Source organism: Varanus komodoensis, unplaced genomic scaffold, assembly GCF_004798865.1.
Source record: "Varanus komodoensis strain SLA01 unplaced genomic scaffold, ASM479886v1 scaffold12, whole genome shotgun sequence".
NCBI lineage: Eukaryota > Metazoa > Chordata > Lepidosauria > Squamata > Varanidae > Varanus > Varanus komodoensis.
The window spans coordinates 13,839,548-13,855,756 of record NW_025335349.1 but is presented as its reverse complement, the minus strand read 5'-3'; the positions used below and the strand labels follow the sequence as shown (position 1 = coordinate 13,855,756).

The window sequence follows — 16,209 nt, the reverse complement described above, 5'->3', positions numbered from 1 at the left end:
GATGACTCAACAATTCATTGTGGGTACAATCATGGGTTGTTTGGATGGTTCATTGCCCATGAACAGGCTACCCTGGGCAATTCAGTCTGGGTTTGCATGGCATGACAGCTTACTGTGGGCAGCAGTGCATGGTGGGTTTTCAGGTCATACAAACCCATTCATTCTAATGATTTATTTCAGTTTACTTTTGAGCTTTCTACTTAGTCATACCTGCTTTCCACACTCCTGTTTTCTTAGTGTGAAGATCCTTTAAATCTCTTGATGATGTTAAGTCACATTTGACTGTTGGTAAAATGTATTTCCAAGAAAAACAAAGTTACAGCTTCTGTTGGCAATCATGGCAATGGATTTCAAAGCAATTTTTGTTAGTAAGATTGTTGTCAAAGGGAGTTTTAGACTTCTAAGCCCTGTGGTTTGCCTATTCCTTCCTCTCTCTTGTTTGTTTTTACAAGATCTCAAACTGATCTTCTCCTTCTATTTGTAACCCTTCAACCCTCCACCAAAAAGCAAAGTCTCTTGCCATAGTCAACAATGATAGCCATTTCCAAACTGACAGTACAGAGTTATATGTTCTAAATCATGGTTAGTCATTTCCTTTCCCCCTTTGTCCCTTCCAAAGAAATGCTACCCAAATCAAACAAAAGAGTGGGAGAGAAAAAATGGTTGCCAAGTTCTATTGTGTCCATGTAATAAACTACTGAATGTTAAGGTCAGTGTAAAGATAAGCATCAGTTTACTCTAACTAATGCTTGTGTTATTGCTTTTTGAAATAGTTTACTCAATTTGCTTCTTTGTGACAGCATGTGGACAATAAGTGGGTTTCTTCATCTAAGGAAATAATTACTTTCCGTAAAGCTCTGTTGAATCCCATCACAGCCTTACAGTTCCAACGCTTTGTGTCACTGAAAGGAGATTTACTGGGGAACGGAGTGATCTTCTGGCAGGAGGTGCAGAAATATAAGGTACAATATTATCAAGGAGTGGAAATAATGCACCTTCTGTGCAATGTGGACTGTGATATTTCTATCTACAGCAATAGTGTTTTATTGGGATTGCGTGGGAATTGTAAAGCTAGGGATGGCCCACTGACAGCTTGAGGTTTGTCACATTAAGGAACTCTGCAAACTATGTGGATGAGATAGTTAAAGGCCCTCTGCTTTGTACTTGGATATCAGAAAACACTATCATTTTAAGGTTGCCAGATGTAATATGGGACAGGCTGCTGTGACATTAGCAGCCAGCTAGTAAGACAGATTTGGCAAGGTACATACATCCTACCTCAGGCTACACCTGTCTAGGCATACCATGCTTAATCTCCCAGTAGAACAGAGATGTGAATGCTTGGGGAAAAAATCCAGAAACTATTGATGGGGAGGGGAACACACCAGAAATTCCCCTTCATTCCTACTTATACTGGTTTTTTTACCAGGTCTTTGCATCTTTACAGGGTGTAAGGTCTTTACAGGGTGCATACAATGTACTCACACCGTCCATCACCTTCCCTTTCACGTGAATCTCACTCCCCTCCACAGTTTGCTTTAACCTTTTACAATTGCACCAGCACTAATTCTGATAAATTCTTACCAGGCTGGTTCTAATAATCAGCATTTGGAACCCATTTCAAGCCCTGGTATCAGATTATACTTAATGACAGCAACCCTGGTTGGATTTCACCTAGGTTAGAGCCAAGGCAAACATAACAGTACACCTTGGATAAGGCTAACTATGGAAGGAAGCATGCAAACACATACAATACACTTGATCATCTGGTAATGATGGATGATGCCAGGAACATAACATCTGTACTGGACCACTGAACCTAACAACCCTATAGATACTGAGGAGATTCTGACTAGCACCATTTACTTGGTCTATGCAGTGGTGTGGTAGTATGTCTTGAAGTACAGAACCTCGTAATGGAAGTCCCCATAGCCATGTCTCTAAAGAGAGTACAAAAATTCAGGCAGCTGCCTTGAAGCACCTCAACAAATCAGTTGTAGCAGTTTTCCTTTCTGCATCCCCGTGATCTCTGGCTCCACCTCACCACTGGGTTTATGTACTGTTTCAATCTACCCTGAGTGATCTACCATAAGCTGCATTTTCAGCTCAGCTTCTTGTCTGAAGTAGGGGTGGATGGACAAGTGCTCTCCCAGCAACATGTATGTATGAGTGTGTCTGTCCTATTTGAAAATGCTTTAAAATGCAAACAATAATTATACATATACAACAAGTCCCAAAGATCACAGTCTGACATGGAATTAGGTATGCTTAAGTCTAAGTCAGTTTGTGCCCATAAAATGAAGTTTGAACACAGAAAAACCATAATATATCAACTGATCAAACATCTTGAGGGGTAAGATAACTCAAGTTTTTAAAAACTTTTCCTAAAAATGAAATGGGTGCCTTGTGTCCTGATCACCTTCAGTCTGCCACTGACAGAGCTCTCAGAAAGGTACTGCAACATAAGGGCCATGTCTCAAAAGGGTAGTCATTGCATTCCAGCTACTTTAAAGGCCAAACTAAATGTGATCGTATTCTTGGCATCAGTAATAATGTGACTGTTCTTTAAAAGTAAACAATGGGTGTGGGTGGGATCTAGATTTGGATCCACCTCTGTGGATCCTCTGTGATACAGATGGATCATAAGATCCCCCCACAACCTCTAGTCTACAGTATGGACAGCTAGATCTGATTCAGGAGTTCTGTGTCTGCCTTGAAATGGGGGCTCCCAGCAGAAGCTGTCATTCCAATACAAATAGCAGGCACAGGAACTTCATATGGACTGGGACTGGGTTTGGGGATAAACAGCCAAAGGTCCCCATACAGCCTACCTATCCATAGGAGAGGACCAGAACTAGCTTTAAAAAACAGCAAAACTGTTAATTAAATGTCTGATTGTCCGAATGGTATCAGTCCCTAAGCTTTGGATTGAGAAAGATATTTAAGCTGGGCCTTTCTTGCTGGTGTGAAATGGGTCAGACAGAAATGTTGTTTCATTCCCTACAGTTTTCTGTCTGGCCATAACCAGGAATCCATGGTTCTGTACATAGCTTCCCTGTTCAGAGCATCTTTACAGGCCAAGTGAGCAATTCTGAGAGGTCCATGGGGCATCATTGCCCTCTTTCTACCCACTCTTGCAGGCTGCATGTTCCTGGGTGGTCAGAAAATAAATGTTAAAATTGTATCACCATCATCTTCATCGTTTTCATTGCACATGGTAGGCATGTCATGAGCAGAGCTGGCTGGAGCCGGGGGTCACACTAGATGGCCTGGGAGGCCCCTTCTGACTCGCTCTGTGTCTGTGTTTTAAGAAAAAATGGCATGAGTAGCACTATGGAGCACCAATAAAGTCAAATCTAGCTTACATGCAACTTTAACCCCTTTAGAGTTCACTGCAGATGCATTTTTTCTTTTTCTTTTCTTTTTACATTCAGCCCATGAGTTGTGTTGTCCACTCCTGTTTGGACCATAAAGGAGTACTGGCATCACTCCACCACTCAGAGCATTGGTTGCCCACCATGAAGGGCTAGATTTGATTATTTTATCACCACCACCACCACCACCACCACTGTCTATTCAGGGTGTGACTTGGCCTGAGCACCAATAGCCTTCGCTGGTTTTGGCTCCCTAGAACTATTGACCCCAACACTTGGATTTGATTCCTGGCTTGACTTGTGCATCATGGTTCCGAGTGCCTATTTGAAGGCTGCTGACAGATCAGCAGAACCTTAGTGCATTTTTCCTTTGTTCTATTCTCTGCCTGCAATTCCTCCACTGTGCTAGCAAAAGAACTACTATGCTTCTCATTGGCACAGACTCTGCTGAGCTAGTAGGCTTGCTGAATTTGAGGAGGCCCAGTTTCAGCATGCAATGAGAGATGGGCTATTGAAGGATTATTGCTTTATTTCCACTGAGATTAATGGGAATACAATTCACTGTGAAGCATTATTCCAATTCTCTCAGTAGTGGTGGGGAAGTACATGACTGAAAGACCAGGAGGCCTGGAGCTAATTTTCACATGTTGTGCACAAAAATGGCTTCAGGTCATTTGCATGAGAATCACATGACTGTGTTAAAGTCGTTGAATTCTTGTGTGATGACAACCTTGTGGTTCCTAATGAGACACCAGATGAGGAGAACAAGAAGCCCTTGTCTGGTGGACCACAACTATTTAACTCTAAGTGATGATGGCTACTCAAAGTCAGTTTAAAAACTTGTTATAGAATTGCAAATTTAGAATGTATTAAATATGGGTTTACTCTATTTCATAACCTATCTTACATTAACTGAAAGTCTCTGCACATAGCAATGATTCTCTTTCGCAGTGATTCAGAATTATACAGGGGTCTTGAAATAGACAAATGGGACATCCAAACAAATGTTAAATATGGACTGAACCTGTGCAGAGTTTCATCCATGCTCTTTCAAGAACTGTCCATTCCATCCCCCCACCCCAGTTTTCTGTCCTCCTCCACAAGGAGATTCCTTGGTTCAGGGTGTCATTTGTTGTGCAAAAACAAGAGAACACATAGGAGAAAGTTAGCATGAATTCTTGATAGTGTTAACATTTAATCAGCTGAATAGCTGTGGAACAGAGGTGGTGGAAAATTCACCTCTTACAGTGTTGAGACAGTTTGCATATTATAGCAAATTGTGGGTTAATGCACAATTTACTGGGCACAAGGGGGTTTGAGCATGTGCACTGCAAATCACACTTTTTCCTTTTCAGGATATGTGCCATTCCCATTGTGAGGATGCTATTATCCAGAATAAGATTACAATGATCATCAACTGCTTCATTAATTCTGCCATTCCACCAGCAATTCAGATCGACATACCTGAGGAGCAAGCCCAGAAGATTATTGAGCACAGGAGAGAATTAGGCCCTTACGTGTTTAGAGAGGCACAGGTACAAAGAATCAATATCCTAAGTTTTGTTGGGAAGTATTGGGCCTGAGTGTTAAAAGAGGCCTCTGTTTTTGAGGGCTGAATATTGTGCCTGTGAATAACTGGGTGGATGCAAAATTGTCCCCAGGAAAGCAAACTTTGGATCTTACCTCATTAAAACATAAAAGTGAAGAATAGCTCCAAGGAGTCATAGGCAGACCTTCCAATTATGCATGAGAGATTATGTATTTATTTGATTTATATTCTGCCTTTTTCATTTTTAAAGAAAATGTGTGGCTTATATGACCCTCTTCCTCCTGCTCTCAGTCTTATCCCAACAAGAACAAGAACCCTGAGAGATACACTGGGCTGAGAGTCTGTAACAGGCTCAGTGTCACCCAGGTGGCTCGATGGCTGAGTGGGGATTAGAACCCAGATTACCTGAGTCCCATACCAGCACTCTTAACCACTGCACCCTCTCAGGCATCCTTCCCACTTCAGTTACTTGTGACCTCTGGAAAGCTACTCTAGAAACTCAGGGAATCATTCACAGAGGCAGCCAAGGAGCTGTTGTTTGCATGAAAAAATCCAGCGTATCCCAGCATGTGTGCTGTGGAGAGGAAGGAGTACAGAAATCTTTGAAATTGTGCATTACTAACTTCCAAAGACGTCAGCAGTGCAAAGGGGCAGCTTTATCAGACCTTTTTAAAAAGATGAATAATGTTATTGGATCCATTTGTAGATTCTTGTATTGCCCCCCCTACATCTCACTTTAAAGAAAAACCTTCATTCTCCTGTACTGACCAAATTTGTAAAAAGTATACTGATGACCACTGACTATTACTACCTTTTATGTGCCTGTTTTTAAAATACATTCATCTACTTTCTCCCTCCCTTCTGCTCAAAATACCACAAACAGTTGTCCATCACTGCCATCCCTCACATTTTAAAGAAGTGTTAACACAAATCGATAAAACATCCAAGAGACAACAAGTCTGGAAACAACTGCATTCTGGCAGATGATGAAGTAGATAAAGACCTGATATGCAAATGGAAAATCTAGCAAAACTCAGAGTTGTAGCTGAGAGAAGATTTATCCAGATACTGAAAGATTATTTCACAGGGTTGGTATGGATAGTGGATGAATCACTGGCCTTTGGTCCACACAAACTGGATTAAAATCTTGCCTGAGCCATGAATTCCCCCCACACACCACAGGGCAAGTTCACTAATGCTTAACCTTAGACCTCCCTTTTTAAAAGGGTTTGTACAGAAAAGGAATTTGTAGGTTTTTTGTGATGGCAAACATTTTTGTAACAAGAGGTCAGAGGACGTGAGTTAAGCATCATGAGATGCTGTCCCTAGTAGGAAAGTGTGTGTGTGTATTTGGGGGGTGTACTCCTTGAGTTCAGGATGCTTCAGAGTCTGTATGTATTCACGTGGAGTTATTCAGAAAGGCCTGTACTAAGAATTAAAGAGATTATGAAAGAGATGTTTGACATCCCTTTATCCCATTAACAAATGAAACTGTTCAGGAGGGCCCACTGAGAATCTGCTTGGCTGGGCAATTGGAATGGGCCAAAACCTTATATAGCATCACTCAGGACATTCACGGTAGATTGTGTTTGGAGTAATGCCTAGTGCAGTTCCGCTTGCACTGGGAAAACGTGATGTGGCCCTTCCCCTTGTAGCCCCTGTTGCTGCTCTGGAGGACTGGTCATGACAGCATGAGATCCAACATAGGAAGGGGCACAGGGAGTCAACCCAGATTGCCCCCTCCCCTCCTTTATTAGGGAGCCTTGAGGCTTCGGCAAGGGGTGGCATAGAAATGCTCTAATAACATAAAATAATAAAAATAATATTACTGGGCTAGTCTGGATTCAACCCAATCAGCCATAGTCCTCATAACATCATAACTAAGCTACAAGCTAACAACTGTTGGTGGGATTCATACAGCATTTTCCTACCATCCAAGGCATTGGGATCTCTTGACCAGTGGCCAACATGTACTGATGTGATTGGGGAGGCATCCAGGTGACACAATACACACCCCAAGTTAGAGCTCATGCAGTCTGTTACCTAGTATGATTGACACATGGTTCTGACTGCCTCTCCGACATAGTGGCACATGGGCACTAAAGCGCTTTCACGTAATAGGCATCCTGGTTTTCCTTAGCTGTAAATATCATGCACAATTGCTGGTGGAAAACAAGTATAGAAGAAGAATGAGGGAAAGGGGAGGCAATAGTAAATAGCCTGAAGCTGCCTCCTTAGTTTTCCACATTCAGAAGCAGTTGCAGGCGGATTGGACTCTGGTTTGCAAGATGGATTGTTGTTTTTAACCCTTTCTATGCATGTCATGCTCCTGATGAAAGTCCTTTGCCTGCGGGGGTGGGGTGGGGGGGAGCCTTCACTGAATCTCTTCTGTTTGCCTGTGACAATTTCCAGAGCCACTGAATGTAATTCAGCTTTCAAAGTATGCATCTTATTATTGGTTCATGGCGTTAATGCCTTAATTGAGGTCATGCTTTGAATCTCTGTCATTGCTTTCAAACTTGTTTTTCTTTCTCTAGTTTAAAGCAGACCCTGCAAGGAGATTATATCACTTTAAACATTCCTCACAGATATGTAGTATTGTTTTAGAACTTCTCCAGAGGCAAAATCCCCTTCTCTTAATGTTTGAAAGGAAACTTGCTTCTCTGTCTAAGTGGAATATTATGGATGACAGTTGTACTAAAAGCAATAATTCTGATGCATATTTTATGTTTTTTAAAACCCCACATTATTAAAAACAAATAGAATACACTAGCTAATAGTTTTCTTAATGCAACCAATGAGTTAGAAGAATGTTTTTAGAAGAAGAGTTTTTAAAACTGTGGTTTAGGAAGATTTCTCATCTGCAATAAACATACTGATGAGAAGCATGTGCAAGTCTGGAGTAAAATATCAGAAAACATGCAGGGTGGAGGAGGTTTGTGCTATGCATTAGAGAAGAAATATCTCCATCATGGTGGCAAAATATCCTCATTTTCTGCAGTACTGTATGTTTCTGTATAGTGTCACACTACGAGACTTCCCCTTTCTTCTTCCTGCTTTAGATGACTGTTTTTGCTCTTCTGTTCAAATTTTGGCCAAAATTTTGTGAGTTCCGAGGCAATTTGGCTGATGAGAAGATTATGCCTCTTCTGGAAAAGCGAAAAGAAAGACGGCTACTGAAACTGAAAAGAGCAAGAGAAGCAGAAGAAAAGGTGAGAAGAGCTAAGTTATGTTATGAACAACTTTAGCAGGCTGGATGGTAAAACAATCTTGATATGGGCCTGATCCAAATTCTGTGGTAGCCAGAGAAAATGTATACAGGCAGTCCCTGGGTTATGAATGAGTCCCTTTCCTGAGAAAATGGGAATCCATCTTTAAGCTGAATTTGTATGTAAGCTGGATCACATATAGTCAGTCCTCCAAATTTGCAGGGATTGGGGTGCAGGACCCCTGTGAAAGTGGAAAAACTGTGACTATCTCTAGCCCGCCCCCATCCCAAACTCACCAGTGCCTCCTCTTTGCAGCAATGAAATGCTGGAGAGTTTTCCCTCTCTGAACAGGCACAAAGGCATGCTTTGGAGGTCTCCATCTCTCCCATTTTACTTCCTCTCTCTCTATGGAGATGACAATTTTCTGCAGTAACTTTTTAAAATTAATAGACTTTATCGCAATTTGTTCACAAGTATGGGTTGTTCATAACCCTGGGACTGCCTGTACACCAAAGTATACATTATAAATACCGTTTCTTTATTTCCAAAAATGGTCACCCAATTCATTCTTTACATTCAATTTCCACATTCCTAGGATCTTGAAACAGCTTGTTGTAGCTGTTGTTAGTCGCAAAGTCATGTCCGACCCATCGCGACCCCATGGACAATGTTCCTCCAGGCCTTCCTGTCCTCCACCATCCCCCAGAGTCCACCTAAGCTCACACCGACTGCTTCAGTGACTCCATCCAGCCACCTCATCCTCTGCCGTCCCCTTCTTCTTTTACCATCTATTGTGCCCAACATTAGGCTCTTCTCCAGGGACTCCTTCCTTCTCATTAGGTGGCCAAAGTATTTGAGTTTCATCTTCAGGATCTGGCCTTCTAAAGAGCAGTCAGGGTTGATCTCCTCCTGGTCAAGTTTTTACTGACTGTATAGAGCTTCTTCATCTTTGGCTGCAGAGCACATAGTCAATCTGATTTCTGTGTTGACTGTCTGGTGATGTCCATGTGTAGAGTCATCTCTTGAGTTTTTGGAAAAGAGTGTTTGCTATGACCATCGTATTCGCTTGACAAAATTCTACCAGCCTGTGCCCTGCTTCATTTTGTACTCCAAGGCCAAACTTGCCTGTTATTTCAGTTATCTTTTGGCTTCCTACTTTAGCATTCCAATCCCCCATGATGATAAGGACATCATTCTTTGGTGTTAATTCTAGAAGGTGTTGTAGGCCTTCATAGAACTGGTCAACTTCAGCCTCTTCAGCACCAGTGGTTGTGGCATAGACTTGGACTATTGTGATGTTGAATGGTTTGCTTTGGATTCAAACTGAGATCATTCTGTCATTTTGGAGAGTGTATCCCAGTACTGCTTTTCCTTCTCTTTTATTGACTATGAAGGCTACTCCATTTCTTCTGAGGGATTCTTGCCCGCAGTAGTATACCTGATGGTCATCTAAATTAAATTCACCCATTCCTGTCCATTTTAGTTCACTGATTCCTAAGATGTCGACATTCATTCTTGTCATCTCTTGTTTGACCACATCCAGCTTGCCTTGATTCATGGATCTTACATTCCAGGTTCCTATGGAGTATAGATCTTTGCAGCATTGGACTTTCCTTTCACCACCAGATACATCTGCAACTGAGTGTCCGTTTGGCTTTGACCCAGTCGCTTCGTTCTTTCTGGCGCTACTAGTACTAGCCCTCTGCTCTTCCCCAGTACCATATTGGACACCTTCTGATCTGAGGGCTCATCTTCTGGCATCATATCTTTTTGCCTTTTGGTACTGTCCATGGGGTTTTCATGGCAAAGATACTGGAGTGGGTTGCCATTTCCTTCTCCAGTGGATCACGTTTTGTCAGAGCTCTCTGCTATGACCTGTCCATCTTGGGTGGCCCTGCACAGCTTAGCTCATAGCTTCATTGAGCTACGCAAGCCCCTTCGCCACAACAAGGCAGGGATCCATGAAGGAGCTGAAACAGGTAACAGTGTTTTAATATAAACCCCATGTGTGTTTTTGCTAAAATGTAACCTGCAAGTTAAAGCCAACTCAGTCCAAACGGAAACAGCTTACAGTGATGCCAAAATCCATACACTTTCACAAATCTCCAGAGAAAAGTCTTTATTCTAGAGGGTTACTTTCATGCATGTATTGGCCAAATCATCTAAAAAGATGTGTGTTAGCAAAGTGAATCACTTGAGTGTGGACTGCTGAACACCCAAGCAGAACAGAACAGAAGATTGGAATAGATAATTTCTCAGTTGCTGGTAGAGATTCCTACCTTTTTTTAAGGAACAGTGGGTCAAAATAGGGTTTCTGCCAATAGTACAGACTGGTACCCTTATCGAACAATATTGGGAAACTGAAATCTCATTTTTCCCCCACCCCACAAAACTAGCTCCAACCATGAGACGAGCACGCACACTTCCCAGAATATCCTTGGCAATGGGGAGGATGCAGGTACTAAGCCTGTCCAAGAGGTTAACTGTGGTGGAAGTGAATGCTACTTCATTTCCTGAGCCAGTATAAGGAAGAGCAGATTTCTTAGTTGAGACTGTTGGCCCCAGTGTCAGTTGGCAGTGTAGCCACTCTGTTTTAGTTTGAACTTGAAAAGAGCTATCCATGGTGCTGAATTCTATCCCCCTCATCCCTTAAAATATGCTCAGCACCATGCTTAGCTCCTAACATTTCAGATTACAACTTGGAAAGACCGCACTGTTCCACTGACATTGGAGCCACCATCTCCATTGCCTCCCCTCCTTTCCAAAAGTTGCAGAAGGGATGGGAAGAAACAGGCGCATGGCCAGCACACTGTTTCTAAGTCTCTTTCTTTCCCTACCCCCTCCCCAGTAGGCATGCTGGAGATGGAGGCGGAAGGTTGCCAGATGAGGAGGAAGGTGAAGAACTAACAGTTTCCTTTTTGACCCAGACAGCTGCAGTGGCCTCCTCTGAGAAACAGGCATGGGACCATGTAGAGAACCCTAGTACAACTGCCATCCTGGTGTGCTTCTAGAGGAGGCTTTTATTGTGCAATTACCCTGCCTTTAGAGCTTCTGAACAAACTTCCTCCTTTTACAACTACCTCTCTTTGTGTCATGAGCTAGGTGTTTCCTCCCAAGCAAGACAGACTCTCCAGTACTTCTTGTAAGCATCTTTATTTCACATAGAAAACTCTAAGCATTCACAAGCCTCTGAGCATACACAAAGAGATGTTGAACCTTCTCTGCTCCCTTTTACCCAGAGCTTTGCTTATGAACCCTCTGGGGCCTGTCTCTGGAAGGAGGGGTGCTGTGGAACTGGGAGCACCTGCATTCTGTACTCTGAGCTGCTAATTGGGCCATCCTGCGGCTGTGATGATGGGCCCTCAGGTCCACATCTTCCGGAGGCTGGTGTTCCCTATCTGAGAGACTACCCATTTCCAAATCTCCTCCCTCTCATACTTCTTCTGCTTCATTCCCACGAGCAGGAAGACTGGGCCCCGTGGGTGTCCTTGAGCTACTTTCATCCAGAGCAGGCTCAGACTGGTACTGAGATACTGAGTCTGCAGGTGTAGGCCTGTCTGTTACAGTCCTGTTATCAAAGTTTGAGCTCTGAGCCCCGTCTGGTTCAGCCAACTCCACCTCAACCTCAGAGTCTGAGCTATTAGTCCCCCCAAAACAGGCAGCTTCTCATAAGCGCCTGGGAATCTCACTGGAGTGCATGCACACAACACTTTGCTTTTTTCCTGCTTCTATATTTTCTTTTCTTTTTTAATTACCAGAGAAAACCCCTTAAGGAGAAAAAGAGAGGAAAGGTAGAAAGGTACATATTAAGTAGTGTATTTTGATTGCTAATGCTATCCATTTAGAACAAAGATGGGCAATTTGTGACTCTCCAGATATTTTGACCTATAACTTCCATTGGGTCCAGCTAGCATAGCCAATGAAGAGGGATCATGAGAGCTGTAGATTCAAATATCTGAAGGGCCACAAGTTTCCTACTCATGATTGAGAAGAGCTCCTGGAAGAATTTGCTATAGTTCCAGGGCAGCTTGAAGTGCCTCATCTCATGAACTTCTTATCTGGCATCTCCTATAACACTCCTGATCACATTCCAAGTCCTGCTTTGATTCCTGATTCTCTGTCCTCCAGGTCTAAAGAGTAAAGGTAGTAGGAAGCCCACGGTGAGTGTGGGAGTGGATGTTTGGCTGCCAGGAAGCTCTACAGCCAAGGGTTTTCTTGGGAAGAAAGAGAAGTTAGAGGAGAGCTAGCTTGCAATCAAGGACTAAATAGATGACCAGGATATGGAGGAGATGGCAGTGAGGATATGAGCATCTCAGGATCTTCCATATTCAACTTTTACCCTGTAGCCACCCTGTCTCAGATACAGAAATTTACTGACGTGTTCTATTTGTAACCCTCCTTTGTTTTCCACTGCTGCTTCCTTCACACTGAAGAAGAGAAGGAATAAGTGCACAATGATTTTTCAGTGGAAGCACCCTGAGTTTCCTCTGGACCCTTGCTGGGTTAATGATTCCTTGTTAAACCCAGTTGCTTCAGCTCTCCTTTCTGCAGCTTTGGGTCCATTTCCCACTCTAGCCATTATCCATTCTAGTCACAGACAAGCACAAACCACACAAAAAACAAATTCATTACCTCTTCTCCAGATTCTGTACCTGATGTGTGTTTGGCTAGTGTAGATACCCACTTTGTTGTCAAGACCAAGCTTTGGTTTCCCTGTTGTCTGAAGTATTAAGAGTTCATAGGTGTGCAGAAAACAAAATACATCTCTGTCTGGTTTACAGGCATGTTGAAGGAAATCCCATAGCTGAAAGGAAAATACCCAAGAATACTTCTGTATTTTCTCTAGCTTTCCAAACAGATGGAAGATGGTTCTTGACTGATCTAAAAGATTTTGATAAGAAGAAAAACATGAAGGGGCATAAAGTGAAGGTCTAACAATCCCCTTGAAACATGGCATTCTGAGCTTTACCCACCTTAAGCTAAAATTAAAACTTTGTTTTGTTTTGTTTACTAGGCACAGAGGAAGACACCGTTAACATCTGCTTTGAAGCCTGCTTTGGGTGCTGAGTCTAGAGTGAATAAAGGTGAACTTTCATCTACACCGAGCTTTTCTGGATATGGACGACAGGTGATTGAATTATAGAGGCATTACCTAATATTACTGTACTTCTACAGTAAATAATGTTACACTAGTGTAAAAGACCTCTAGCACAACACCAGTAGCATTTGCTGACATGGCAGATTTTCCAGAAAAGCTGTCATGCTAGCAGATGCTTTTGGGATTGCACTAGAGTGGCTTATACTAGCACAATGTAATTTATGTAAGCATTGGATACTGACCAACTACTGACCAACGTGTAATTGATCCTTTTTGTAGTAATGGGAAGTACATTGGCACTAGCCCCAAATCAGGACTGATATTTTAATATCTATGCAAAGACAATAGATATGGGGACTGCCAATTATTTCTTAATTCCTAATTGCAGTGCTTCCCCAAGTCCAATATAAATCAATGATCTGCAGAAACTGATTAAGTGACATAGCAAGCAGTTTCTGATCCAGTCGATTTCATTCCTTTGTACAGGGATGCTCACTATTTTTGGCCATCCAAGGATGAGCTCTGCTAAGGGCATGGACATGCACACACATGCAAGCTCATAACTGTATATTCACATACAACTCACCTCTTTGGGGCTTAGAAGTTGCTGTCTTTGAATGATGAAGGAGCTGAACAACTAACTGCCTTCCTGGCTATGTGCTAGCTCCTTCAGTAGAGGTAGCATGCCTGTTTATAGCAGTTGTTGAAGAACTTGGACAAATCCAAGCTTGGAGGTCTTACACCCATCCTACTTGAGGGATCCTGTGCCCAGTTGCTTTGCCACCATATATAGAGAGTGTTGGACTATGTGGAGCTTTTGTTTGATCCAGTATGGCTTTTCTTAGGTTCTTATGCTCATAAGCTGCAGGAACAATCTCAGATCTGTATGCCATAACTACCTCATTTGTTTATTTGAATTCTGAATTGGCCTTGCAGATGTCCTGGACTTATTCGAAGTACATAGAAGCTCTTCAGCAGGAAAGAGTTCTTCTGAAGATTCAAGATGATCTAGATAAAAAATCAATAGCATCATCAGCTTATACAGGTCAGATTCTCATCAGGTTCTGTGGCAGAATGAGTGTGTTATGAATCCACTTGCAGCTGTTTTAATATTACAGGCAGCATCCTACACGTACAATTGTACCAGCTGCAGCAGTCCCCAGCCAGCATGATATGTCATGCAGAACAGGGGTGGGCAACATGTGACCTATGGGCCATATGTAATTCTGGGACACAACCATGCCTCACAAGGGGGCCTTCACCATCTCAAATTTTCTGCTGCAAAAGTAGCAAAATAATTAGCAACAAACCATGATAGTGGCCTAAAAAAACCTGAATTTTACCTTAAAACAAGATGCACAATTGTTTTTTCACCACTGCCACTGCAATTCAGCAGCAGACAACAATGGTTCAGCCCCTGGGAGATTCCAAGGGGTTGTAGTTGGTCAGGGTCCTCAAAGTTGCCCCTTCCCATATAGGCAACCTTGGCAATAGGCATCCCATGTATCCAAAGAAGCATCAGAAGAAATTGAGGTAGGATATTCAAATTAAAATGCAGAGAGAACAATAGGAACTGCAGGCCCCTGGATGATGGGTGGTGGGTGTTTATCTTTCCAAGCTTGAAGCATAAGGTTGCTGTAAGGTTGGACTTATGTCCCAATTGTGGGTTTCCTACTGGGGCATTGAACTGGCTACTGTGCAAACAGAATGCTGGACTAGTTAGGCCTTTGGTCTTCTTATGTTCTTATAGATTTAAACACTTGCATCCCTAGAAGCTGAGATAGAGTGGTACGTGGGAAGAGTTTGTCTCATGTGTCAACCTGTGCATGTGACTATGTGTGTAAAAGTAGGAGGGAGAGGGAGAGAGAAAAAGAGAGAGAGAGAAATGGTGGGGTAGTGCTTCATGGGAATTATGGATTTGAATCCCATGCAGGTATATTAAAATATCACAATGGGTTGGATACAGATTAAGTTGCAATTAGTTCCTATTAAAATCAGAGAAACATACATGAGTTATGGCTAACCTTCCACACTGATTTCATTCATTCATTCATTCATTCATTCATTCATTCATTCATTCATATTTTAACATTTTTAAACTAAGACTAAAAAAAATCAAACATCACAAACATTAACATTGGATTTACTGGGTCAACCTCCTACTACATATTTTTTAACATTCTAATATCAAATTCCAGTTAGTTTATCATAGTTTGAAAAACATCTCTAAATTTACGCCAAGTCCCATTTCTCCAGCCAATGAGTCCCAAGTTCAATAGAAATCAGTATCCTCTTTCTCCTTCAACAATAAAGTTAGCCTATCCATTTCTGCACAGTCCAAGATCTTTCTTAGAATCAATCCATCGGTGGGCAGCTCCTCACTTTTCCAATATTGAGCAAATGCAATCCTCGCCGCTGTAATTAGATGCAACATCAAATAGATTTCCTGTCTGTTAACATCTTCCGGTATAATGCCTAACAAGAAAACTTCGGATTTAAAAGCAAAGGGTTTTTGTAATATTTCCTCCATCCATCCATGTATTTTAATCCAGTACTCTTTTGCATTGTCACAAGTCCACCACATATGATAAAAAGTACCCACTTTATGTTTACATTTCCAACATCTATTTGACATTTGGAAACATCTTAGCTAGTTGACTTGGTGACAAATACCATCTATAGAACATTTTATATACTTTTTTTTATACGAAGTTGCTAAAGTTACTTTAATGTTTCTTTCCCATAGTTTTTGCCACTTTTCTAGTTCAACATTAAATCCAAAGTTTTGTGCCCATATTATCATAGTTTCCTTAACCTGTTCTTCCATTTTCCTGTCAAGTAAAAAATCATAGTCTTTTAATAATTTTCTCATCTGTTTTAAGCATCACTTGATCAAATTCTGTTAGGTCTCTATAGAACCCCCATGTTTTACAATCCTTAACATATCTTGATTGCATCTGCACCTTATACCACCAGGAA

The 16,209-nt window shown here is 41.9% G+C and overlaps 1 protein-coding gene across 1 annotated transcript in view; it reads left to right on the top strand.

The window, feature by feature from the left end:
- Positions 1–16,209, top strand: part of RGS22 (regulator of G protein signaling 22) — a 90,280-nt gene that overhangs the window by 61,944 nt on the left and 12,127 nt on the right. The window contains exons 22-26 of the mRNA XM_044421460.1: positions 801–962; positions 4,730–4,909; positions 7,986–8,135; positions 13,147–13,260; positions 14,167–14,275. Coding sequence (XP_044277395.1) covers positions 801–962; positions 4,730–4,909; positions 7,986–8,135; positions 13,147–13,260; positions 14,167–14,275 — 715 coding nt within the window. The remainder of the gene's footprint in view (positions 1–800; positions 963–4,729; positions 4,910–7,985; positions 8,136–13,146; positions 13,261–14,166; positions 14,276–16,209) is intronic.